Here is a 27,953-nt window from a genome sequence, read left to right on the forward strand (position 1 = left end):
ATTGTAGGTCCATCAGCTGTAACAAATGTCCCACTCTGGTGAGGGATGTTGATAATGAGAGAGGCTTTGCATTTGTGGGAGTAGGGTATATATGAAAAATCTCTGTAACTTTCACTCAATTTTGCTGTGAACACAAAATTACTCTAAAAAACAAAGTTTTTTTTGTCATTAATATTTTTATTATTGTTATGTTAATCACCATACATTACATCATTAGTTTTTGATGTAGTGTTCCATGATTCATTGTTTGTGTATAACACCCAGTGCTCCATGCAGAACATGCCCTCTTTAATACCCATCACCAGGCTAACCCATCATCCCACCCCCCTCCCCTCTAGAACCCTCAGTTTGTTTTTCAGAGTCCATAGTCTCTCCTGGTTTGTCTCTCCCTCCGATTTCCCCCCTTTCATTCTTCCATTCCTGCTATCTTCTTTTTTTTTTAACATATAATGTATTTTTTTAAAAAACAAAGTTTTTATAAAATCTGTATGAAGTTGATTAAATACTAGAATGTGAAAAGCAAAACTTTTCAATATTTATAAGAATATATGGGAAAGGGGTGCCTGGGTGGCTCAGTTGGTTAAGCGACTGCCTTCAGCTCAGGTCATGATCCTGGAGTCCCAGGATCGAGTCCCACATCGGGCTCCCTGCTCAGCAGGGAGTCTGCTTCTCCTTCTGACCCTAACCCCTCTCATGTGCTTTCTCTCATTCTCTCTCTCAAATAAATAAATAAAATCTTAAAAAAAAAAAAGAATATATGGGAAAGTATTTGAAAGAGAATATTTGGAAATATTAGGAGGTCATGATATAGAAAACTTTTTTTTTATTTTCTTAGCAGCTCTGTTGTTGTTGGAGAAAGACTTTGTTATGAAAAAATACTTGGGAGAAAAATGGAGTGTCCAGTATGTGGACATGAGATAATAATGCCAAATGATATCAGAGGATAAATGAAATTGTTCTACAAAAAAAGAAGAAAGGAGAGCTAGAGACAAAGGTGGGAGTGGGTCCAGAATCCTGGAAGGAAGGAAGCAAAAGGAGTAGTTTAAGATTATGGTCAGGAAACCCACTTTTATTTATTGAATTAGATACATTTTATTGTATCTAATTCAATAAATAACTTCCATCTTTGGAATGGTCTGGAAGAATGAATTTATTCTCAAGATCCTTTGTCACTTCCTGTGAAATATTAGTACTCTCTATCGAATATAGACTCTCTCAAGTTGCATCAGGACGTGGGGACCCAAGAAAAATTTGGACCATATTGTAAGACTTTGGCTCTAAAATGTTTTTATACCATAATCTAGAGTGAGCCATAATTAAAGTATCACTTGATATATAATTTTCTATCTGCTCATGTCTTCTTCTTTCTATGTGATTTAATCTTTCAATCTGTAACAGCTGCCTCTTCATACTGGTTTCTTCCTGTGATTCAGTGTGTCACTCTTACCTTGATTCAGTTTACCTTCATTCAGTTTAGGGCTATAGATAGGAGAGGCATCAAGGAATACATCAATTATCAAGGCCTATCTAGGGAATTTACACAAGGGAGTGATATGACCAGATGCTTTAGAAACTTGCTGCACAAAATATGGCCCATTTACTTAACAGCATCACATCATAGGAGAGCCTGTAAAAAGGCAGTCTTACTCCCCTTCCTAAAAGAATGAGCACCTGCATTTTTTCAAGATGGCCCAGTTGTTTGTATGCACATTAACATTTGATTAGCACTGAGCTAAGTAATCCCATTTTAGTAGGATGCTGACAGATGGATTTGGGAAGAAAACCCTAAATGTAAAAGGTTACCTATTCATTCTTTTCATTCTTTCTGTGATATTCAGGGTAAGAACTGAAAATATACAGTATGTATTTAAAAAGTCATTGTTGCAGAGTTGAAAAATATTTCTTCACTTTTCTGAAAGTTTAAGTGAGCTGAACCTGGAGTCATTAGAGATTTTACTATATATAGTAAAGCATATATTTGAGTCCCAACAGGTAGTAAGGACCCCAGAGGCTACCATTCTGTTTACTTCGGTGAAGAATTAAAGCCTTCTGGTTTATCAAATCAGGAAGTTGTACCTGGGATTACACTCCTTAAAGTACTTCCAAAACAGTAACTAAAATCACTTGGTCTTTTCAAGTGCCATGAGGAAGTCTATAGTCAACTGCTACCCAAAGACATGTGAGAGTAGAATTTTTCTTGCCTGCCTTGCTCTACTGTTCTCGTTAATAGGATTTCTTTCTCTTCTGTGTTGACCTCTGGGCAGAAACCCCTTTTATGGTTTCACTTCTTAAATTATTACAATAAATGTTTGTAGAACCCATCTGAATTCTTCCAAATTTTGAATCACAGGGCTGTCAGGATATAGGACTCTTCTTGTAACAACACTTCCTAAATACTTCTAACTTAAAATCCTAATAGCACCTCACCCTCTCCTCCAAGAAAGTCTCTCACTCTGATTGGAAACTCTAAATTGTGTGAATCATATAGTGTTGAACACCTGGGGCAGGAAATTTATTGTTGGTTGCTTGGGAAGAACAAATTGCCTCTACTGTTAACATAAGGTCCTAGCAAATTCTGTCTCAACAAGAATTTACAGATAGACTCTGATCCTAACAGACAAGAGAATGCAGCAAGGATGTCATTTAGTCATGCCTAGAAGACATGTAAAAGTAAAACCAGGCATCAGCAATACCTACCAATTTCAAAACTACCATCAATAACTCCCACCATTGAAGAAGGGATATCAAACCTTCTCTCTATCTGAGTGATGGTGCTCTTCAGGTAGCCTTCTGCCAATGCTTTGGCAAAGTAGACGAAAGACAAGGCACCCAAAAATACCTGGAAAATAGGACAAGTCACACTTAATCTGACTCCAGCTTGACACACAAGTGGAAACTTAACTAAATAAAGTCAAAATTTTCATTTATAAAATGGGAATGATATGGATGTTTTATGGATTAAATATTATAACTATACTTAGCATAATATCTGGTACATGGTAAAAATTGAATAAATGTTAGTTTCTTTCCTCTCTTATTTCAGTTTAAGAGGTGCATTCAAATGAGTCCAGGGAGTAATATTTACGAATTTAACCTACATGGTAGGGAGAGATGGATTTCACTGTCTGGTAAAGTGTAGTTTTAATAAATTGCATCTAAGTTCACTTTTTAAAAAGGGAAAAAAATTCTTGCTTCTAGCTACATATGGGAAATATGTAATTGCACAGAAATATGAATTATGAAATTGCATAGCACATATCTGGATGGAGAGTCAACAACATAGCTTCCACCTAATTCGTGTTTTTTTCCTCCCACCTAATTCTTTGTTACTCTTTTGTTCACTACTTATGGTTGTTTGTTTACCATTTAATTGTTTGTTACCTTCAGTTTACCACAGCATCGTTGTTTCTCCTTTGAGGAAGAATATTCTGTTTTAAAGGAAGATCGCCCGACAGGTTGCATTGAACTTTTGCAGAATAACTGGATATTTTCTTTGGATGAAGTGTCCATTATGAAAATATTCCTTGACTCTGATCCTGTCGAAGTTGATTTCAAAAGTAAAAAATAAAAACAAAAACAAAAATTAATTTGAATCCACCATTTATTAAATAATGTTTTTATTTCACAGTAGATCATGATGCTGGGGACATGATCTGATGTGAAACTACCTTATTTTACCACAGTAAGTTGGCAAAGTTTTTCAATTAAAATTGACCAGTATATTTGATTAACTAATCCAGCTATGGGGACTCTCTAGCCAGCATTCTTTCCCAATCCCTACAGCTTAAACCTCATTATGGCAAAGAATAAGTTTAAATGTTGCTTTTGGAATAAATAATGAGGCAGAATTTTGCTAACTTTGTGGTCTTGCCAGCTTAAACTAGAAGCAAGCAGGAAAGGAAGAGGAATTCAAACATTTGAATATTGATTCATGAAAATTGTCATTAAAGCCTTTAAATCTATCCTAACAGAATGGGTAGAAAAGACTGATGCCCATTGTAGATCCCTGTAGCACACTGCAATTCCTATAGGTGTGCAGCATCCAAAGAAAGGTATAAATTATGGCAAAAAAAGAAGAGGACCAATTTATGTATCATTTTAGTTTGACAGATATGGAAGCAGCACGATTTGTGCCACAGACTTACATTTAATTCAGGCAAAAATTACTTTAACCTGCCTTGAAGTAAGAAAGATGGCCTCCCTTCCTATGTTTAATTTCCCATCCGCCCATCCTTACCAAGCCCTGGACAGATCCACATACTCTGAACCTATTTTCTCCCTATTCATATCAGTATTTACATGTCCCATGGCCTACTTCTTTAGGGTTTTGCATGGCTCAGTGCCTGCCTGAAAAAGTAATGTAAGTGAAGAGATTAGAAAACAAAATAACTTCTGGATCACCCTAATATTTATCAAATGATACATTTGCATGTTAATAGAAATCTCCTATATTTTTATCACACTAATTAAAGGAATAACATTACGAGTAAAATTTAATGTACTGTGGTAGTAACTTAGGCTTATTCTGCCTATCTGCCTTGACTTTATGTAATCCTTTTTTTTTTGACTTTATGTAATTCTTATTCTGTGTTTACTATACCTCATCCTTCACAGTTTGAATTCATAGATAATTTCTCAAAACTGAAAAATCAATTTATTTTGAAATATTTAACTAAATATCAAAAGAAAGACCTGAACAATTAAAAGTGGAGGAGATTCCTCCAGGGAGTAGCAAATGAGTTGAGAAGGGTATAGCAAGGGCCTGTTTAAAAAAAAAAATTTTTTTTAGATTATTTGATTTTTAGATTATTTGATACATAAATTTAACTTTTAAAAAATGGGCAAAAGAGAGTCAAATGAAATAGAAAAAAGTTAAAAACCAAAGAACTAAAGTAAGCAAAGAGCAGAAAATGCTAAGCGAGATCAAAAGACAAAGACACAGAATATAATATTAGTGAGCTCTAAACACAGATGTTTAAAAGTATAAAACATAAAAATTATGCACAATATATAGAAATAACTTTAAAGTCTCAACCAAATAGATAGTTTTCTAGCAAATATTAATTACCTGTATTAATACAGACCAGAAGAGAAAAATAGCCAAGGAAGACATTAACAAAAATACTCTTAAAATGATCCCCTAAACAAAACTAGTAAGGATAGATGATGTAACAGGAGTGCTTTATCAAGGGATATCCTTCAAGGAGAAAATAGTAGGTAACTGAAACATGATAAAAATCTCTATTCATTTTAAAAAGTCACAATTATTTTGATAACAAAATCTCATTAAGATAGTATAAGAAAAACACTTCATATGAAATTTAGAGATGCTAAAATTTTAAATAAAATACTAGCAAATCCAAATGAATTTATATTCTTGAACTAAGATCTAGTTTAAAATGTAACAATTAATATTAGGAACTTTATTCACCTAAATCATCACATTAAAAATTCAACATGTTATAGAGGTATATCAAAACATCACATTGTGTGACATGAATTTATATAATCTTTATTTGTCAATCACATCTCAGTAAGCTGGAAAAAAAAAAGGAATTCGAAGTAAAAAATAATAAAATCTCAGATGCAAAACATCAGGTGATAAAATTCAACATCCATTCCTGATTTTTAAAAAAACAAATTCTAAGAAACTAAGGACGTAGAAATTCTTCTTTACCATCTCTCTAATACCTATGGCCAACGTTGTACATTCACTGAGTCACTGAAACTAGTTGTCCAGAACAATATTTTGTCAGAACAATGAAAAGGGAGTTTGAGAAACACTGGGTTATGCAATGTTAAATAGGTTTCTAACTAAAAGACTACTGAGTACCTTTAATTAAACTGCTAGAGACCCACTGCTAATAATAATAATAAATAATAATAATAAGTCAAAACAACTAAATGACCTAAATGTCTAACAAATTATGGTCTTATTCATGCAATGAAATCTTTTGAAGCCATTAGAAATTAGTAAAAAAGAAGTAAATATAGCTATATAGACTATGTTTATTATAGAGCTGATTTTTTAAATCTATGGTATAAAACAATATATATAATACCCTATTTTATAAAAGAAGCACACATTTTCACATGTGTATATGCATAGAAACAAAGTTTCAGAAAGTCTTTTTTTTTTTTTTTTAAGATTTTATTTACTTATTTGACAGAGAGATACACAGTGAGAGAGGGAACACAAGCAGGAGGAGAGGGAGAGGGAGAAGCAGGCTTCCCGCCAAGCAGGGAGCCCGATGCGGGGCTCGATACCAGAACCCTGGGATCATGACCTGAGCCCAAGGCAGACGCTTAACCATCTGAGCCACCCAGGTGCCCCAGAAAGTCTTTAAAGAAAAGGTTAACACATTATTCCTGGTTGGTGACAATGCAGATAATGTTTTCAAAAATGTTTTGTGTGTCTATATTTTCTCATTTTTCTATAATGAACATATAAAAATATTTTAAATATTAAAGGTATAAACATATCACCAAGCTAGAAATATATACGAGAAAAAATTTAAATACCATTCAAACTGACCTACTATTTCAGGGGTTCAATATATTATTTCTGGCCAATCATAATAAAAAGCCAGTGGACAAAAACATGCAAATTAATTCTTTAATAATTAAATATACTATCACTACACTAAATGTATCTTTAAAAGATTCGAAGGGTGACAACCAGAATGCTAATGCTAAAGAGAAAAACAATCATGTTGAAAACAATATGAAAAACTTGAGACACATTGTCTCTTATACTTGGAGGTGATCATACAAAAATCACTCTACCTAGAATCCAGAAGTGATAACAAAAATAAGAGAACTATCATCATCCTAGATGATGTTGTGTTAGGGCAAAACAGCATTCAGCTTAAAACACTGACACTGCAGATTTTTACTGAAAATAGAATTTCATCTTGATGGCTAATTTGCATATCATCTCAAGGATAATATGTTTCAAGGAGGCTATGTTTATGAGCATTGAGCTTTTCATTCCTCTGTGAAAAGAAGGGGAAGGAGAGCTCAAAGACTTGAATGGAAAGATCTTCCAGATTCTCTCTCTCTCCCCCCATTCATTTGCAGTTTCAGAAGTAGAGCAAGAGCACACAGTTATTGAGAAGGATTTGCATTTGGCAAATCCTTAACTGTTCTCCCACCACTTGAACAGATTCCACCAGGAAAAGAGTTATGGCAAAGTTTTCATCCAACAGCCTGGGTAAGAGTGTATCTTATGCTGGAGGCCATGGAAAAAGAAGCCAACCAGTTTTTCTCTATTTCTCTAAAAAAAAAAAAAAATTGAATTCTCGGTTCATATGGGTTTGAAAATCAATCTCCCAGTCTTTAAAGAGCACAGACAGCCTAGGAAGGTTGTAACTGGATCATGCAGATGCCCTGAACCTCTTGTCCGTGATCCTGTGACATAGATTCCATCCACAGTCAAACCTTAAAGACTGACAGAGAGCAAGTCAGAAAGCAGCCACCCTCTTCTCTTAGTCATCCACACCCACGCGAGGAAAACCTCTGCACTAGCTTGTCTTCTGGGCACCAAGTAATCTCATGGTACTTGTGAACAAGGAGTGTGTGTTAAGAAAGCTGAACCCTGCCTCCCTCCCCCGCCCCACCCCATACAACTAACTGTGTCAGATTCAGATTGAATAAGTACTATTTCTGTGCCAGGTGAATGATATACCTTTTGCTAATCCTTAAAACAACTCAACAAGGTAAGCATCAGAATCCCCATTTTATAGAAAATGATACAACTCAGAGTGACTGGTCAAGAACTACCCAACTAGTAAGTTATGAGAGTCAAAATTTGAACCCAGATCTGAGTTGATCTGACTTTAACCAGGGTCCTTTAACCTAACAAGGGCCACAACAACTTTGACGGTGGGTATGGATAAGACGAGTGCTGTGCAGAACTGAAGGGCTGATTAGCCTCTCTCCTATGAGAATCGGACGTGATAGTCACAAAACCGGAAAGCAGAGAACTAAATCTTACCTGGAGGTGGAGATCAAAGACAGCCAATTCCTCCCAATGTGCTCAGCGAGGGGCTGGACCCCACTCCCTACAGTGAAAGAGAAAACTGGGGTGAATTCTACAGCAGCTCTGAGCAGTTTTGCCAGGTGAGGAGAGCCTGGATGGACACAGACAGAGCAAATTAGGGGAAAGAAAAGAGGAAGGGCATGGTCTCACCCCTGGGCAATTTCGACTCTTTCCTCTTTCCTCCTAGCCTCTTTTCTCTGGCAGTCTGCAGAAAAGCCACTGACGTGCATCTCAGCTCCCAGGGCACAGAGAGAGCTGAAGCTTTTGAGCCATTTCTTTGCAATTTGCTGCAAGTTTAAGGCCACACGTGATAAAGCTTTCTGTATGAGAGAGAGTGAAAGGAGAAAAGACCACTTGTGATCTTACTTGCTGATTCCCAGAAACACAACTCTGCAGGGGGCAGAGGGGAAGGGAACAGAAGCAGGAGGAGGGGCGGAAGTTTGTAACAAAGATCCCTCCTTCTCCTTCCAAAAAGTTTTTAAGCCAGCTGCTCCTTGAGGACATCACTGGGATCCTTCTGTTTAAAAAAAAAAAAAGGCTCGTAGGCTAAATCTCTGCGTGGTTTCTTTTCTCGTTGGGATTCTAGAATCTTAGGGACTGCGTGTACCAGGTCAGGATCAAGGCTCTGCAGAGTTCTCTCTAGAAAGGGTCAATTCTCAGACACATGATCAGTTGCTCATATCCAATTTATAATGGTCTAATAGAAAAAAAGAAAAACACTGAATTTTTGGCATCCACTTGTTTATTCTATCTAAATTCCAAGGAGAGAGAACTCCTTGCGCTTAAAAATTCTACGATTATAATAAATTCTTTTCCCAAGAGTACCATTTTAGGAGATTCTGAGCAGTATTAGCTTGCATTTGGTTTATAGGAATAAATGAATTTGCTACCAGTATTACCCAAGATCCACCATATTCCTAAATGGCTGTGACTCTGGCCTGGTCACTAAACTTTACTGAATCTCAACTTCATAAAGCAGAATTTTTATTAAAATCAAAACAAAACACATTCATAGGGTTGTTTTAAAGATTTAATGATATGATGTACTCAAAAGTATATTTCAAATAACAAAGCACCAAATGACTGGAAAGTATCATCATTACATGTATAATTTCAGTTCACACAATGGTAAGGATCATTAACCAATAATCAAATATGATTATAAGCACATCTTACTACTAAAAGAAAAAAAGGATACAAGGAAAATAAAAAGAAAATAATAAATCTTACAAAAAAGCAATGGTGCATTCAGACTCTGAAAGACCAAATATTTTATTTTAGCAATCAAACCGGCCTTTGCTAGTGAGCAAGCATCACAATAGGTTTTACACTTTTTAGTGCGTCTAACAGGTGGCCATTGGTACATTTAAGGGGAAACAGTGTTTACTATCCTCACCGAGAAATGCAGTTCTCCCCTGAGAGTGTAATTTGGCCTACCCCCAATTTGCTCAAGTTCACTCTCTATCATGGTTCCTCTTCTGACCGCTTGAGTCCACAGTTCATGTTACAGTTTTGAATGTACATAATACTTACTTTACATAATAGTCAGAGCTTCTCACGTATATAGCCCTGCATTGGACTGTATCCTACTTCCATACTGTAGACCACAGGTCAGCAAACTTTTCCTGCAAAGGGCCAAAGAGTAAATATTTTAGGTTTTGCCGACCACATAATCTCTATCAAAACCACTCAACTCCACCATTGTGGTGAGTAATTAACCATAAATGAACGAGTTTCCCAGGGCTGCAATAACAAAGTATCACAACCTGGGTGGCTTAAAGCAGCAGAACTTTATTATCTCAGTTCTGGAGGCTAGAAGTCCAAACTCAAGGTGTCAGCAAAGCCATGCTCCCTCTGAAACCTACAGGGATCCTTCCTTACCTCTTCTACCTTCAGCGCTTGCTGATAATTGTGGGCATTGCTTGGCTTGTAGATTTATCGTTTCAATCTCTGCCTCTATTGTCACATGACCATCTTCTCTTGTGTGTCTCTGTCTTCTCCTGTTCTTAAAAGGACACCAGTCATAGTTTATTAGGACCCATTCCAGTGACCTCATCTTAACTTGATCACATCTACAAAGATCCTATTTCCAAATAAGGTCACATTCACTGATACAGGGGGCTAGGATTTCAACATTTTTTTGGGGGGGGGGTCACAATTTAACCCAGAACATTCATATTGTCTTTTCTCTCCTTACCTGAGTTTCATGCAATTTTTTTGATCACTCACTTCTATAACGCAATGGTGCATTCCCTTGTCCATTGGTTAATTTGTTGTTCTTCCTTGGCAAACCATAGCTGAGCTAATTCAACTTCCTGTCTACTCTGTGTTTACATCCAACTATTTTCAATACTTGAAGAAAAACTCACTAACATGCCCTCAGGGCTTATCTTAAACTCATGACCTCTAACCTCATTGGGTCTTAGAGGCATTGTTAAATATACCTTTTAATAACCTAATCACTTTCCCTTTCTCCTGAATGATTTCCTCAAACTTTTCTTCCCCCCAACTTTCATTATCAACTGATGACCTTGCTTAGGGAACTCACTGATGAAATTCTAAAAATCAGGAAAGAAATACTGTATTCTGCTCTCACCACATTTACTCCCCACCTGCATGTGTATTCATATTATTTGTCTTCTTTCTATTCCTATGGATGTATGGTCCATGTTTCTAAGACTACACTTTCATCTGTACTCCTTAGCTAAAATTCCTCTTCTCCATTTCTTGTCTCACCAGTTTTGTTTTTTGCTCCCACCATTCTACCACAACTGCTTTTGTCAATAATATCAAAGACCTTCACATTAATAAATCCAGTGATCAATTTCCAGGCTTCATTTTAATTGATCTATTAGCAGAATTGTGTACCACTGATTGTGCCCTTTTCTTTGACCCATTTTTTTCACCCAGTTTTTGGAACCCCACACTCCCTTACTTTTCCTCCTGCCTCAGTGGTCATTTTCTGTTAATATCCATTGCCACAGCACTGCACAGTTCAGTCCTTGGAATATCTTCTTTGCTCTACCTACACTTACTCCCTTATGACCTCATCCAGGCTTATCACTTAAAGTGTCATTTATAATTTAAGTTGAATGAGGTTAAGAAAAACTTTGTAGTTCCATGTTGGAACTAGGAGTTTTCAGTCTGAGTAATACATATCCCAGATCTCTGCACTGAAAAGGCCTAGAAACTCATTGCTGGTGGGAATGTAAAATGGTACACACACTTTGGAAGAGGGTTTGGTGGTTTTTTATAAAACTAAGCATATTCTTCTCATATGATCCAGCAATCACACTTCCTGGTATTTACCCAAAGGAGTTGAAAACGTATGTCTACTCAAAAACCTGTACACAGATGTTTATAGCAGCTTGGAATGCTGAAACTTGGAAGCAATCACGATGTCCTTCAGCAAGTAAATAAACAAACAGTGGTCCATCCAGACAGTGGAATATAATTCCATACTAAAAAGAAATCAGCCATGAAAAGACATGAAGGAAATTTATTTATTTTTTAAAATATTTATTTTAGAGAGACAGCACAAGCACAAGTGGGAGGGGCAGAGGGAGAGAGAATCTCAAGCAGATTCCTCACTGAGCGTGGAGCCCGATGCAGGACTGGATGTCAGTACCCTGAGATCATGACCTGAGCTGAAGCCAAGAGTCAGATGCTTAACCAACTGTGCCACCCAGGCACCCCAACATGGAGGAACTTTAAATGCAAATTACTAAGTGAGAGAAACTAATCTGAAAAGGCTACATTACATACTGTATGTTTCCAACTCTAGGACGTTCTGGAAAAGATAAAACTATGGAGACAGTGAAAGACCAGTGGTGGTCAACGGTTAGGGCTGGGGGTGATGAATAGGCAGAGCACAGAGGATTTTTTAAGGCAATGAAAATACCCTATATGATACCATAATGATGAATACATGTCATGATACATTTGTCCAAACCCTTAGAATGTACACCACCAAGAGTAAACCCTAAGGTAAATAATGGACTTTGGGTGATTTATGATGTGTTCATAAATAGTTCATAAGTGGTAACAACTATACCACTCTGATAGGGATATTGATAATGAGGGAGGCTGAGTGTATGGGAGCAGGGTGTATATGAGAAATCTCTATACCTTCCCCTCAATATCATTGTAGGCATGAGCTTCCATTATGTAGAATAACTGTGTGGCCCATATGCCTTCTTTATCTTCACTGTGTTCCTTATCCTACTCATAATTTGTGTAAGACAGAATTATAGCCCCCAAAGATGTCCACCCCATCATCCCCAGAAAATTGTAAATATCTTAAGTTACATGGCAAGAGAGACTTTTCAAAATGTAATTCAAGATCTTAAAGTAGGGAGATCGTTTTGGATTCTTTGGGCCCAATATAATCATAAGAGCCTTTAAAAGCAGAGGCCATTCTCTAGCTGGAGACAGAAAGGATGTAGCAGAAGTGAGAAAGTCTTACAGTCTAAGAAGGAATCATGTGACATTGCCGGTTTAAAGATGGGACTGGTGAACAAAACAATGCCTGGAGAAAGGAAATGGCCTGAAGAAGCTGAGAGAGGTTCCCAGGGGCCAGCCAGCAAGGAATAGGGGCCTCAGTCCTCTAACCCAAGGAACTCCATTCTGCCAACAACCTAAGCGAGTTCAGAAGCGGATTCTAGAGACTTCAGGGAAGATGGCAAACATCTGATTTCAATCTTGTGAGAGACCAGAAGCAGAGTCCAGCCAAGTCCGTTTGGACTTCCACCTGGCTGAGCTGTGAGCGAATAGGTTTGCATTGTTTGAAGTCACCAAGTTTGTGGTAATTTATTACAGCAGAAATAGAAAACGAATACATCATCGTTAACTACTTCGAAGTCTCTGAAGACTAGGCCTTCTATGAATTCACCTTTAGCATCTGGCAGGGAAAAGTCCGTCAAATTGACAATAGAGCAAGGAGCCGTTGTACCTCCTGAGTGCTAACGACAAAGTATGAAGCGATATGCTCCCCCCAACCTCACCACACACACAAACACATACCCATCCAGCTCTGACTGGTCCCAAGAGGCCAAAAGATCCCAGACAGCATGGGCAGCTGGACAGTTCTTCAAATCTGACAGATTTCAGCAGAAGTGGACCTTGGGCTCCTTTCCTAAGCCAGCAATGATGTCAGAAGGAATGATCAGGACATGAAGTAGCTTCAGGATTAAAGAAGCTTAAATTTATCCTAACAAGTGGAAGATTTTCTAATTATTTAAGAACTGATTTTCTTTCTTTTTTCTTTTCATTGGTTAGGGTGCATCCATATCCCAAGCTCCACCTCATATGGTTTAGCAGGCATAGAGGTGATCTGTAGAGCTGAGCCAGGACACACTGAATTGATCTAGGAGGCTTTCTGCTGCCATCCCTTTGCTCTGGCCTGAATCTCAGGATCCATTGGAAAGGTACATATCATCACCTCTCTTACCCTACCATGTGAATTAACTTTTCCTTACCTAAAACAAGTTTGACTGCACCTAATTGCAGGAAGGAGATGAAGGATCAGTCAGGAATAGCCAGATGTTGCCTTCCTTCCACTGAGGACCATAGCATCACTGTAAGAGGATAGCCCTGGGCGAGGGATAAGATTCACATCTCGAGAATATATTGTCAGTCTTGCTCCTTTGTGCTGTCTGTGGTTGGAAGAGTGTGTGTGTACACAAAGGAAGAAAGAAAATATGAGTATACAGTTTGTGTATATACTCCACTGATATAATTTGCCCAAGACATAGAAATATAAATGATAGATGGTTAGTTATTTGGTAGGGGATAGTTTTGGACCAGAGGGAAGAAAGCTATGAATACACCAAACATAGGAGCAGGGATTTTGTCTAATAGGTAAAGGGGAAATCTGTATGTGTAAGCTTGAAGAATTAATCCTCGAGAACTTTGGGTGGAAATCACATTTTGCTTTTGTTTCTGAGGACTCCATGTCTGAGTTAATTAAAACACTCTGAGTGTCTTGAATCCTTCAAAGTCTTTGAAAGCTTTCAAATACGTGGAACAAAAATAATTCTGAGTCTTTACAACCAAATATCCCATGTATTGGGCATCGACAGACAATCTTTATAGGATAAATTGTCCTATTTATAGGATAAAGGGCTGAACTGCTTCTTTTATAGGATTCTGAGGCTAAATGCCAGAGATCCAAGGATCTTGGTTATGGTGTTGACTATTTGATTAAAGAACGCAGCTTAGCTACAGAGAGATGAAGATTAACGCACCTAAGAATTCATCAGTGATCGGGAAGGGAATGCGAGCATGAGAATAGAAGCCCCCATGAGTCCTTAGGAATCGTAGACAGGCCAATGGATGGCTCACTACAGCATGCATAGTCTGGGCACAAGCCGCTGCATTTGGAAATAAGAGGTAAGGATGCCTTCAAAACTGGATGGAGGACTTGAACTGTACAAATAACTACATCAAACATAATACCACAGAATTGTATTTATATTATACCCTCTTTTCACATTGTAACATCCACACTGTTCACCTGTGACACAATTCTAATGATTTTGAGTATATGTTTACTGTAATATTTTTATATATATAATATATATGTAAATATATATACATATATAAAATCTATAAAATCAAGAGGCACTTCCAGTAATTCTGGCAAACAAGGAGTGTCACTGTAGTGTCTAAGCTAATAAACAATAAAAATAAGTACAACTTATCTAATATTTTTTCTGTACAATTTTGCTTTTTACAAAATACTTATCAGCAATTAACTAAATTACTTAAATAATTAAGATAGGAAGATATGAAGTATTGCTGCATATATTAAGTGCAAGGTACAGGTGAAAGGAAAAGATTTATTTCAGTTGCAAAATGATCACTTAAGTCCAATGCTTCACTTTTGGGTTTCTGTAAGTTGATAAATTTGGAAAGTTATTAATAAACATATTCAATTGAGAAGTGGTAAGAATTACCTTGTTAAAAACTGTCATGTGCAAATGACATCCCCTATACTGTTACTTTGGTTGGTACTTCTTTGAAAATATTGCTTTTTAGGAATACTAAATTTGGTTTGCAAGTACTCAAGAAGTCAAATATTTGGGACATGCTAATTTAAACTTTCCAATGGCAGTTTTTTGTTTTGTTTTGTTTTTTGGGTTTTCGGTCAGGAAAAGGAAAAAATAATGACAATCAGAACAACTGTTCCATCGGGAATAAGAAACCCATTTTAACACCAAAACCCAAATCAAATTAACCAAATTAACTCAAACCAAAAATATTCTAGATTCAAATTACAGTTCTTTCAGTTGCACATCCTAATAGCATTATAGAAACCCAGGGAGATTCTCATTTTCATTATTTGTTTCATTTATTTGTTCTGAAAGTTTCAGAACATTTATAAAAGCACCAATTTTCATTTTGTGATTTGCATGATAAAAATCCTCAGGAAGAAATATCAGGGGGTGGGTGGGTTCAGTGATATTTATTTCCAGTGCTCATCAACTAACAAACTGTCCTTGTTGGAACAAAAAGGGTATGTATTCTTTGGTGAGAATGTATCAAGAAGTAAAGTGATACTCAAAAATGGAAAACACAAACAAAACCACCAGTTAAGCAAAACATAATATGGTGAAAATCCCATGCAAATATTTCACAGAGTATTAAAAAATAGTGATTTTAAAAAACAACAATGAACAAGTATATACTAAAAGTCAGGCCAATAAACCCCACTAACAAGTAATATACAGGTATGTTAGGGTTATCATTTAAAGATAGCAACACTGTAGTACTGCTTTATGCTTATAACTAGCTAAAACAAAATATGATAGGAGTTGCTTGAGCCATAAAAATAATCAGTTAACTTTTAAAAGAAGACTGATGGAAAATTCTAACAACCAACAAGTTATATACACAAATAAAACATCTCTAAACAATTACTTTTAATTTTGCATTAAATCATCCAAATATTTTGCTATAATATAGGGAGTAAAATTACTAGTATAAAAAAAAAATTCCTTCCCTTCAAAAGGTACTCAAGCAGCAGTTTCCAAGCTCCAAGGGCTAATTCACATTCCAAAACATGTGTAAGTGCTGAGTGTAATAAAGGAAGTCAGGGTTGAAATATGGATCCATTAAGTCCCTTTACTCCAGAGTAACTGATAACTAAACTGGTTTGTCACAAAGATGGAGGGGTATCCCGGGGTGATCCTTCACATTTTATGTAGTGTTCACTCCCAAACCATAGCTCTCCCCTCTGTTTTTTTTTTTTTTTTTTTTTTAATACCACGGGCTGCACAATGAAACCAGGCATGGCGAGTTAGAACTTGGGGTGAAAGGCGTTCTTTCTCCTTATTGTGGCAGAGAAGTTCTGATTCCTTTTGCTTTACTATTTTGAGTTAGGGAAATAAAATTAAAGAGAAGCCCCACTTTTCTCCTATAAGTTTGACTTTGGTTTTTTTGTGTGTTTTTGTTTTTGATTTTTTTAAGAGGGAAGGGAGACCATCCTGCTACAATTTGTTTCATTTGAAAGAAGTACTTCTGACACTGAAATTTTAGTTAAGGCAGTAAAGTTTTAAAATAGTTTTTTAAAAAATTTCTTTTCTATTAATGAATTCCAAATTCCAACCTACCATTTGGTCAGTCTTGGTAGATGAAGCAGTGGGTGTGGATTATTGCCTGGTCAGTGCTTCATCTGTGAAAGTCAAGATTAATAAGATGTGATTTTCTTAGTAATGAAGATAAGTATTTGGCATTTTCAGTGTGTTACAATTTAGTAAAATATAATCTACATTAATAGACCACTTATTTTAAAAACAACCTAATCCATGATAAATTGCTGGATAATACATTTCTTTTTCTTGGGAAAACCCAGAAGAACTCAGGCTATAATTTGTACACTTGATCTAATTCAACTATTGGGACTAAATTTATTTTTATCTATTTCATGTATTTCTTGGACCCTCCATAAAGCATTTGCTCCCTGAGGCACGACATACCTTAGAAAAAGAACTAAATACTCTTTCCAGTTTTCTGTTACACAATAGTTCTGATTATATCAATATATTTAACATCTCTATACCATGGAATGCCATTTTGCAAGTTTTGTTTTAGTCAAATAATTAAAAAAAACAATTTTTTAAACAGCTTTGGCTCAAAAGCTTAATCAAATTTAAACATTCTTGATAGTACTTACATAGGATGTTTTAATATTACTCTCTTTGAAGCATTTTTTGATTGAATTATTTGCATGATCAAAGAACCACTTCTTGATGTGAAGCAATGAAGAAACCTTTCTGAACATGGACATGTTCAGTAGTTCTTATCAAGAAGGCGTCGGCTTGACTTCTCTTCTCTGTTCCACCACTCCTCAGGGAAGCAGAAATCCATGAATACCAATGCCTGTCAAGGCAATCAACCTCAGAAGTATAATATGGAGAAGAACTAGCTGCCCTTAGATAGGAAATTCAGGCTCTTTTTAGAACCTGAAGCATATACCAAAAACCAATTTTGTTTTTCATCTCTATATAAGTCCACGTAGTTTACGGTCTTACTGCACTTAAACAGTTAATGGAGGATCAGTCTTTTTGAATCTGCGGATGTGAACACTGAGTTCCACCAAATAATAAAGCTTTAATGTTCAGTTTTGGATCTCCAAATGTATTTTGCAACAAAATGCCCAATTCTTTTGTGTCACCATTGTTAACCTGCTGTTAGAATGGTTTTATAGTATGAACGTAAAGAACACTTCAGGTGAGGTAAAAGCACCATTAGGTAAGGGAAAAGCAGCATCATTTTAACAAATGAAATGGGTGGTGATACACAAATGCCCTACCATCCATGGTGCATCATGGAGACTGAAAACCCTGTTCTTGTTCTCTGACCATGGATCATCAGTGCTAAACATGATAAATACCATGCAAAACCTCAAGTTAAGTTATTCAATGCTCTGTTTGCAGTTTCATTAACTCAGTGCTTATAGTCTAGTTAATTTATCCCAAACTTGCTATAAGAATTTGAATATTTTCTAGAGGAACAACCTGATATGAATATAGGACCTAAAACTTGCATAATTTGCTCTGATTAGAAGTTCTACAAGTAATTTAATTTTGGAATGCTCCTCATCTAAAATGGCTACTTGGTTTCCTAATCTTAAAGTGGAATTCTGTTGAACAGATTAGAAACAGACTGACAATATCGGCAAATTCAGTTTTCTTTCATGGAAAAATCATGAGAGAAATGAATGACCTAGAACAATGATCATAAGGTATTTTGTTGCTTGTTAGGAGAAAAGGTGAACAAAGGAAACTCAGTTTGGATTCAAACTATATAGATATTTTAGCTCTCAATGGTCTGGAGTTGAGCTATTAGCATTTGAAATTTTATTGATATTTTCTTTCCACGTGCAGGAGCTGATAATCTCTAGAATAAGGAGAATCTTGATTTACCCCAGACTACAAAAGTTTACAAAACTCTGTTTTACTAGAGCCTTCTGCCAGTTTGAAAAGACAGTTTATTTCCAAAGCGGCATATAAGCTAGAAAGCCATCAAGTGGGGACTCAGAGTCAGGATGGAAGAGAGGACAGTAAGATCCTTACTGTGGTTTTCATTCTTGTTTTAGAAATATCTTAAAAGGCAAGGAGTGGAGATCCCCATACTGACAGAGAAGCACCAAAAAATACCTGCCAAAGTAGGATAGAAATGAGTTTTTGATTATTCACTTCTCATTACTCAGGAGTTGTTCATCACACAAATAGCTCACTTTTGTAAAACAGTCATTTCAAACTTTAGACTTTATTTACGATGATAATTTTCATATCTTTATTACTTAGAAAATAATTTATATTTTTCCACCATTTAAACAAAGAATAGGCCTGAGTCTCATGCGTTTTGCACAGCTTTTACCCTCAAAGAAAGTTCTCTGGGCACGTGACAGGGGACGTCAGGAAATCGTAAATCAAGAGAGGCAGGGGACATGAGGAAATCACAATACATAGAGGTAATATGAACAGTCTGCATGTCCTACAATCCCTTTTCTTTAGTTTTACTGGGATTGCAATGGTTAGGGTTTGTTCTGGAATTCCATCAAAATGGAACACACAGAATTGGGTATTCTTTTAGAAAATGAGTATTTCCTTAAATATGAGGACATCCCTTCACTTGTCAGATGAAGACCAATACAGATCTATCCAGAGCTACGGTCTTCATCTTCCACTGAGAGCAAAACTAAGTCTTATACAAATGACAAAAAATACAATTTTATCACTTAGAAAAAAACTAAAGTGGTGTTTTCACCAAGGAAACAATATCCTAAAGGTTGGCTTAGACAGATAACTGAAAAAACATTCTATGAGCACGCTGGAAAGAACACCAATGATGCTCACAGGATACCTGGTCTTTTCCTTAACAGAAAGTGACCCCTAGCATCAAGGTCACCAGTTCCAAATTTTTCTACCATTGGTTTTATGGCTATCTATACAATTACCCCTTTTCCTAAATGGGCTAGAAATTCCTTCATTTGAAAGACCTGAGTTTATCTAATGGCACCATTACATAGGCTCATATAAAAATGTAGTAAATGGCAACAAATACACTGGCACCACAGGGAGTAAGCTCCAGAGTTGGAAGTGAACACAATAATATTGCTGTCACCAAGGCGGGGGTGAATATCATCAGCGGAAAACATCTCTGTATGTCCCTAGGCATCCTTTGGGATGTCATGTGTGTGTATGAAAGTCTCATACTTGATCTCCATTCCTTTATTTCAATGGATTTTTCGCTTTAATAGATTGGGAATTTATTTTTGAAGAAAAAATAGTCAATCTGCCTGGACTGATGAACACAATTCTGGAATGAAGAGGTTCTAAGTGCTTTGGCCACCATTACTTCATGTATTTTAAAACAAAATAAATGAAACCAGGTAGTTTGCTAAGACCTCTACTCTGGCAGTCAGGCTGGCCCCTATTTGGGGCTTTCCAGCCTTGACGAAGCTGCCAGTGTATGCTTCTAGACTCTCAACTGAACGGCTGTCATTCCACTTGCTCCACAACCATATTTTTCCTCTACTTAACAAGTGTTTTAGATATGTATGGCATTTGGAGAAAGGGAAAAGATTCATTTTGTTAAGGAATTAAATGCAAGAGGTATGTGAGCACAATTTTTTTTTTCCTCCTCTCTTATTTGCAAGGGCTGGAGAACAGTTAAAGTCACTGGGGAAATAAATGTATCTGACTCACAGTAATTTTTGCAAACATGAGACACACAGGCAACACTAAGAAAATGGAAAACAACTCAGTACATCCTGAATAATGAAGACATAGTGTGAAGTCAAAAAATATGAAATTATTCTCATTATTTAAGTAGAGCCTGCATTTACTTGAGCCTTTTCATTTTTTCTTACTTAATGGGAAATTTGCTTTGAAAATGTGTTTGTTTTTGATCATATTATCTTTGCCTTGTTTGGAAAATGCCACGGGTTAATGTACAATCATTATTTTGGGAGGGAAGAATATTCATTTATGAGAAACAAAGGCATCTTTAAAATGTAAACACTCTTTTCTATGACGTCAGAGGAAATAAAGATTAGAAATCACCATCAAGGCCTCCTTAGAAGCTAAGATCATTTCAATGATGAGCAGTTGCGTACATAGTGTTGAAAGAGGAATTATGACCAAAAAGTGTTGGCAAGAAATGGACACCAAACATAAAAATTCAGTATTGGTTAAGAAAGTCTTTCTCTTTGGGAGACATGGACCCCAAAATTACACAAAAGTTAGGAAAAGTTCCCAGTGAAAAAACCTTCTTTGTGGCATCCTCATTTAATTGGCATAAAATAACTGTATCAGATTATCATTTAAATTAGGATAGGTAGATAAGCGGCTGTCCATAGACCTCCGTGCAAATGAATCATCACTCTCTTACTGGGCTTGGAGATAGATACAATGTATAAAAATGGTGATTAAAATATAACTTTATAAAAATGTTTCCCTTTTCCTTTTTTTTTTAAAAAAGAGTTTACTATCTACAGAAACAAAAAAATCTTATATTTACATCAAGATAACTATTCATGACAAATATAATAATATGAAATAAAATATTGAAAGTGAGTATCAACTTTTTAAATAGAGGTTTGGCTCACAGCATAAACAAGTGTAGATAAACAAAATTAAAAAAAAAAAAAAGACTTTCAATAATAGGCCCAGTCCCTCCCAAATCCCTCTATAATCTTCCCTGCCAAAAGGAACAGACAACGGACCAGACTGCAGATAGAAGCCACCCCATCCCACAGCACGTGGACCACCACAACAGGGCCATCAGTGGGAACTTCGCCACGCAAAGCCAATCTTCAACAGTTGCCAAGAATCGGTCTTTCACTATGTCAACACACACCAAACCCCGGGATGAAATTTTCCCCCTTCATCTCTCACTATATATCCTCCCACAGTGGGTTTTTTTGTCTTTTGTCTTTCTTCTTTTTCTACCACGCATTTTGCAGCAAACTAAGACACAGGGTATCACTGTTAGAGCAATTCCCCAGGTCTTCTCTGTCAACGTTTGAGAATTCTAACCCAATTAAAAGGTCTGCCTCCAGCTCCTTCTTAGGTGTTTATGTATAAAGAATGCTATCCCCTTAAAAAGGTGATTTGATCTTGGGTGAGTGACATACTCACAAACAGCTGCTATACATTCATTAGGCAAGTAGATTGGAAAATGCCTGTCTCCCAGGTTTAAGGCTGGCGATAGAGCGCCTCCAAGTGGTGCATGAGCAGTAGTACCAGTCACGTGGCCCTCTCACCAGCCTGTGAACACCCTCCCTCTGCGGAGGGATCTGTACTGAAACTGCATGGAGCAAGGCGTTTGGGACGGCGGCCTCTCAAAGACACTCCAGAATGAACTGCCTTCTGTTTGTTCAGATGTGCTGCGTCATCTGCTGCAGCTACTCTATGAACTACTAAAACCATAAAAATCTCTGCATACACACATACATACACACAAGCACTCTTTCACTCCTCTCTCTCACACACACATTCACACACACACACACACACCACACACAATGTTGGCAGGATGTATAAGAATTCAAATAATGCTCTGGAACTTTCATCCGTCAGGACTAAGAGCAAAAGCTCCTTAGTTGGTAACCTACATTCACTGCACTGTTTCCCTGCTAAGCCGCACCATTGCCTTTGTGATTTGTTTTCCTTTATTTTTTCCTTTATAACTTATTATATCACAGTGACCACTATATATCTTAATATGAATGTTACTAAATTGTGGAGCCAGTAACCCTGGCTTTCAGTGTGCATGTGCGTGTATGTGTGTGAATATGTTTTACATATATCTACGTGCGAGCTTATATACACACACATATATATTTCTTCCTTTAAAAAAATCCTTAGAAGCTGGTGTTGCAAATGTGAAAGCTTCTCTGAGCAAGAGTTTTTAACAATGTACCTCACTGTAAAAATAAACACATAAAATGCGAAGAATCCCAAAATGCAATAGCTGTTTGCCCATCTTCTCGTATTTCTACAGTGTTGTGTCTAAGTGTTGTGCTGGCTTGAAAAAGAGTCTGTGACAAGTCACTCTGTTTGGAAACACAGCTCATTGTATCCAACTGTCACTGGTTTTGCTCGGCGGTTGGGATCTCCTCTCCTCTGGGCTTCCCTTTCTCTTCCTCCTCTTCCCTGATGGCCTGGATCTGATCTGAGGAATGCTGCTGGGGGGACGGGTCCAGGGACAGATTCTCTAGGCCCGCCAACCGCTGTTCCTCTTCAATGACTTTCTTCCACATCTTGTGGTTCTGCAGGAGGTGCTGAGTTATTTGGCAGTAGATTTTCCTCCTTTTGAAAGTTTTCTTTCCTGAGAAAACACCAAATCACTTATTTGTGTGCTCAGTTATTTCTTTTCACATTATTAATAGGAGCTAGGTACCAAATGGATACGTATAGCACTGGATTTGTTTATCACAATGACGTTTGCGAGAGTGGGGAAATAAGAGGAAGACCGCAACAATCAGTCATAAATCATGAAGACATACTGTGAACAGGATTCAATGTTCAGTAATGCCCAATACAAAGTTTTGCTTGCTTCTTGGTATTATTCTCAATACACTCAGATCCTCAAGACTGTTCACCTAGACCACTGGAAGAACCTCTTGTTATGTCTTTCTTCACTTTGTCAACTAATTCAACTCCCACAAGTCTACAAGATTGATTTCTTTAAAGTTGGTTTCAGTGTTATTGTTCTGCTTCATGCGGACTAAAAAATTAATGTCAAACTCCTCTCAAAGTTCTCCCACAAGAGGCACAAACCCACGTTTGCAGTCTTCCTTCTTCTACAGCCTGGCTTCTGTCTCTACTTCACTGTTCTCTCTCCTGTATATACTGTGAACTCTTCTGCTTTCAAGCTGGTACTGCCCTCTTTCTCAAATGCTCTTCTCAGTCACTGAAAGTTCACACCCATTTATTATTTTAAGACCCAGTCCGGGTTCACTGAATTCCTCCTCTAAGAAACAATCTCTCCCTCTCCCTCTCTTCTAAACTCTCATTTCACTCCATATATACTTCTCAGAGTACAGATTGCTTTCATTTTTTTTCCTTTCTCATTATCATTACCTCTTTTTCTGATCACCGTATAGCCAAAATCATTGAGTGGAAACTCTCATCCCTTTTTTAACTATGTAGTTCTAGAAAAGGTTGTCAAACTCTACTCCCCCCACCCTTCTGACAACACAGCTGTGTTGCAGTGAATGGTCAAACGGTATATATGTGACCCAAATCAGGTCAGCTAGAGTCCTTCCCTGGGATTTTTCCCAATGGCACAGAATGAGAATGAGTAAGGGAATGGGGACTGGGGATCTTTTCTCCTCTGCTTGTTTATCTGGAATGAAGGGAACATAGAGCTGGCTATAGTTCCAGTCTCATGAAGAAAGCAAGGTTGAAGATCAGGCTGTCAGGCAGGGGACTGTGAGACGGGGCAGGTGCAAGTAAGCATGGATATTAGACAACATTAGGTTTACCTGAACCAATCATTTTCCCTTTTGTATATGTTCACTTGATTGGAGTCTTGTCACTTGTAACAAAAACATCTTCCTTGGTAATGTGCATCCTTTAGGGCACTTATCTTGTTCTCATATATTCTAGGCATTAGCCCCTCTATTAGACTCAGCTTCTTTTAGGGAGCCTTGTAAAGACCTACGTACACCTTATACAGAACGAGGCTCAGCAAATATGCTTGTAAAGATAAATTACATTGTCTTGGTGACCCAAACAGTTCATGTTTTCAACATAGAAGTACTGAAGCCAATTTTCACAGAATTGCATCTCTTGGTTGAGGAAGTGTAATAAAATCAATTTCAACAGAAGAAACAGAAGATATGTTAAAGAATTTGAATTGATACCATAATTCACTATTTAGTCTTCCACTTCCTTACCTATTTATTAAGCACCTAATACGTACCAAGGTTCTGGTCATTCACTGATAGACATAATGCTTGCCAGCATGGAGTTTTTACTCTAGTGGGGAGACAGTGAAAAAGCAGGTGCAATCACACTGAGTCTTACAGAGTCTTTTGAAGGTGGCAGGAAGAGAGAAAAAGGACTCAGCTGAGAGGATATGGCATGATGATGGTGGCTTGGGATGGGGTGAAGGTAATGGAAATGAAGAGAATTTGATAAATGTGAGATACATTTGTGAGGTTTAATCAACAGGACTTTGGCAACTGATTAGATGTAGGGAAAAAAGAAGAGGGAGGAATCAAGTTTAAAAAAAGAGCTACTCTATGGCCCAGCAAATGCACTACTAAGTATTTACCCAAAGGATAACAAACATAGTGATTTGTAGGGGCACATGCACCCCAATGTTTATAGCAGCAATGTCCACGACTGCCAAAATATGGAAAGAGCCCAAATGTCCCAAATGACAGATGAATGGATAAAGATGTGGTGTATATGTACAATGGAATATTACTCAGCCATCAAAAGGAGTGAAATCCTACCATTTGCAATGACGTGGATGGGACTAGAGGGCATTACACTAAGCAAAATAAGTCAGTCAGAAAAAGACAAATACCATACAATTTCACTCATATGTGGAATTTAAGAAACAAAACAGATGAACATAGGGGAAGGGAGGGAAAAAAAATAAGATGAAAATTGAGACAGAGGTAAACCATAAGAGATGTTGGACTCTAGGAAACAAACTGAGGGTTGCTGGATGGCAGGTGGGTGGGGGGATGGGGTAACTGCGTGATGGGCATTAAGGAGGGCACTTGACGTAATGAGCACTTTGTGTTATATGCAACTAATGAATCACTAAATTCTACCTCTGAAACTAATAAAAAACAAAACAAAACAAAACAAAAACCCTGAGCTGTCTGGCCTGAGGTGTTGAGTAGCTGGTATTAAGATGTACTGAGAAAGGCAACGTTAGGTGAGGAGATTTGAGGGGGACGCTGAACATGAAATATCTGGGAGACCTTCAAGGGCACGGGTAAAGTAGGCAGCTCATCTTGAGCTTAGAAAAGGGTCTGTTCATGGCCAGAATATAACTCTTAGTACCTTTATCTGAGTGACCATTTTAGACTTAGGCCAAGAATTTAGAAAATAGGCTAAGATCCCCTCTTAGACTGTAAACTTCCCTATGGACAGAAACCTGTTCCTCCTTTTGTATGTATATTCACAAAGCTCCAGACTTCAGTAAGTATTCAGTAAGAGTTTACTAGATGAATCATGTTCTCCCTAGTCTCTGCTCCACAGTTGCAAGTAAATGGTGAAGTGTTGATATGTCATAAAAATGACAATGATATGGAAAAGTGGTCCACAGGATATTCTGATCTAATTGAGACTACATTAAGAGTTAATAGTACAGATTACCAGGATGGTCAGCAGGGATATTTGGGTTTACTTAATGAAGTAGCAATGATTCACAATGTATAATCTGGGGGAGGGGGAGGAAGAAAAAAAAGAAGAAAAAATAGTAACAATGAGAAAAAAAATCTGTTTGCTATAAGGGGTGCCAAAGGAACTAGATCTCTTGGAAGACATCCACCAAAATTTTTATGGAAGTACTAGTGATTCCTTCCACAGTTTTATTATAATATACTACAAAAATTTCTTGCATTTTACAGGATAAGATCGATTTAAAAATACAGATCAAATAAAAGGACATTAAATTCAATTATCCTGAATTACTTTTGAACCATACAGACACATAACGAAATCATTAAGTTGAATAAATGCCAGAGGGAATGGATACAGGCAGAGTCATAAGCAAAAATTTAAAAAACAATTTACTGTATTCATTATTTTATTTATGAGATAAACCCATCAATCAAACTTATATTGACCACCTATTAATTGACAAGCAATTTTCTGGATGCTACAGACAGGAAGACTGATTAGTCCAAGAGCTTGCCTTAAGGGAGCTTGCAGTTTATAGGGAAGAGAGCAAAGAAGACAAAAAACGAAATACACATGCTGTATTTGTGTTTTATGACAATGTACGCATGTGATCAAGATGGTATAAATGTTCCCCTCACCTTGACTAAACTTTAGACTGGTTTCTTCCAGATTATAGTTCTCTGACTTCCCTTTCCTTATAGCATTTACTTTATAAGAGTTGAAAGTGCAAATACCTTCTCCGCTCCTTTGTAATACAGATAAATCTTCTCCCAGCTTCTAGCCAGTTTTATAACCCAGGAACATCTTTCTCAAGTACCTGGGTGTGATTCTTTTGAAATTAAATCATTAAGAAAAACAGGGTCCCTAACTTCCAGTCTCCATGGGAGGGTAAGTGCCCAACTTCAACAAGTACCAATTAGCAAACAGATGGCTCAATCACATTGACCAACTTCCCTCTAAGGTCCTATAGTACTTTTTCAATAGCTCAGGCTAGTGCTTAAAAATTCTCCTGCCTTAGTTTCAATAGAGTTGAGTTTAATATCTCTTCCTATTGCAATAATCTTGAATAAAGTCTTTTTTGGCATTTTTAATAAGTGTGCAGTGCAATTTCTTTCTGAGACATCAAACCATGGCAACACACATGACTCGATCTGCAAGGGAATGGGTAAGATTTTTTTCAAGGGATAGCACACCTGAGGTGAGATGTAAGTCTTGAGAATTAAACACACTGGGTGAAGAAGTTGTGGGCAGGATCCCAGGCAGAGTGAGAGGCATGTATACAGACAGAAGGTGATGGAGTCCTGGAGCATGACATCAATTTCTTCATTTGAAAGTTTCTTAATAAGGACACACACACACACACACACACAATTTAAAGAAATCTGAATTATTTCTATAAAAATCAGTAAGATACATTACTACTACATTAGATTTTTTTTATTAGAGAGAGGGAAGGAGGGGCAGAGGGAGAGAGAGAATCAGGACTCGATCCCATGACCCTGAGATCATTACCTGCGCTAAAATCAAGAGTCAGACGCTCAACCGAGCCACCCAGATGCCCCTACATCAGGTTTTTAAAAGCACATTTATAAAATTCTTCTTCTACCAAAGCCATCTACTTGCCTATTTCTACTTTGTTTTTATTGTAGTTAGTACAAATCAGTTTCTGTTGAGAAATTTTTAAATGTTAATATACTTTTTTTTTTTTAAAGATTTTATTTATTTATTTGACAGAAAGAGACACAGCAAGAGAGGGAACACAAGCAGGGGGAGTGGGAGAGGGAGAAACAGGCTTCCCGCGGAGCAGGGAGCCTGATGCAGGGCTTGATCCCAGGACCCTGGGATCATGACCTAAGCTGAAGGCAGACGCTTAACGACTGAGTCACCCAGGTGCACCTAAATGTTAATATACGTTTTAACCTATACTTTGAATCAAGAGAGTTCCACATGAGCACTGGCTAAAGGATAGATTTGAATCATGGTGATAGAAGAAATGCTACTACTCAAGGTGATTACTCCATCTGAATGTC

The 27,953-nt window shown here is 37.1% G+C and overlaps 2 protein-coding genes across 2 annotated transcripts in view; both read right to left on the reverse strand.

Moving 5' to 3' along the window:
- Positions 1-18,435, reverse strand: part of SLCO1C1 (solute carrier organic anion transporter family member 1C1) — a 71,454-nt gene extending 53,019 nt beyond the window's left edge. Inside the window, exons 1-7 of the mRNA XM_035028119.1 lie at positions 17,217-18,435; positions 16,654-16,715; positions 9,923-10,046; positions 9,575-9,666; positions 7,997-8,361; positions 3,382-3,536; positions 2,698-2,839 (exon numbers count right to left, since the gene is read on the reverse strand). Coding sequence (XP_034884010.1) covers positions 2,698-2,839; positions 3,382-3,510 — 271 coding nt within the window. The 5' untranslated portion in view covers positions 3,511-3,536; positions 7,997-8,361; positions 9,575-9,666; ... (1 more) ...; positions 16,654-16,715; positions 17,217-18,435. The remainder of the gene's footprint in view (positions 1-2,697; positions 2,840-3,381; positions 3,537-7,996; positions 8,362-9,574; positions 9,667-9,922; positions 10,047-16,653; positions 16,716-17,216) is intronic.
- Positions 18,436-18,806: 371 nt separating this feature from the next.
- Positions 18,807-27,953, reverse strand: part of PDE3A (phosphodiesterase 3A) — a 320,879-nt gene continuing 311,732 nt past the window's right edge. The window contains exon 16 of the mRNA XM_035028117.1: positions 18,807-22,882. Within this exon, the coding sequence (XP_034884008.1) occupies positions 22,641-22,882 (242 nt within the window). The 3' untranslated portion in view covers positions 18,807-22,640. The remainder of the gene's footprint in view (positions 22,883-27,953) is intronic.

Source organism: Mirounga leonina, unplaced genomic scaffold (assembly GCF_011800145.1).
Source record: "Mirounga leonina isolate KUSES-001 unplaced genomic scaffold, KU_Mleo_1.0 Mir_201, whole genome shotgun sequence".
Lineage (NCBI taxonomy): Eukaryota > Metazoa > Chordata > Mammalia > Carnivora > Phocidae > Mirounga > Mirounga leonina.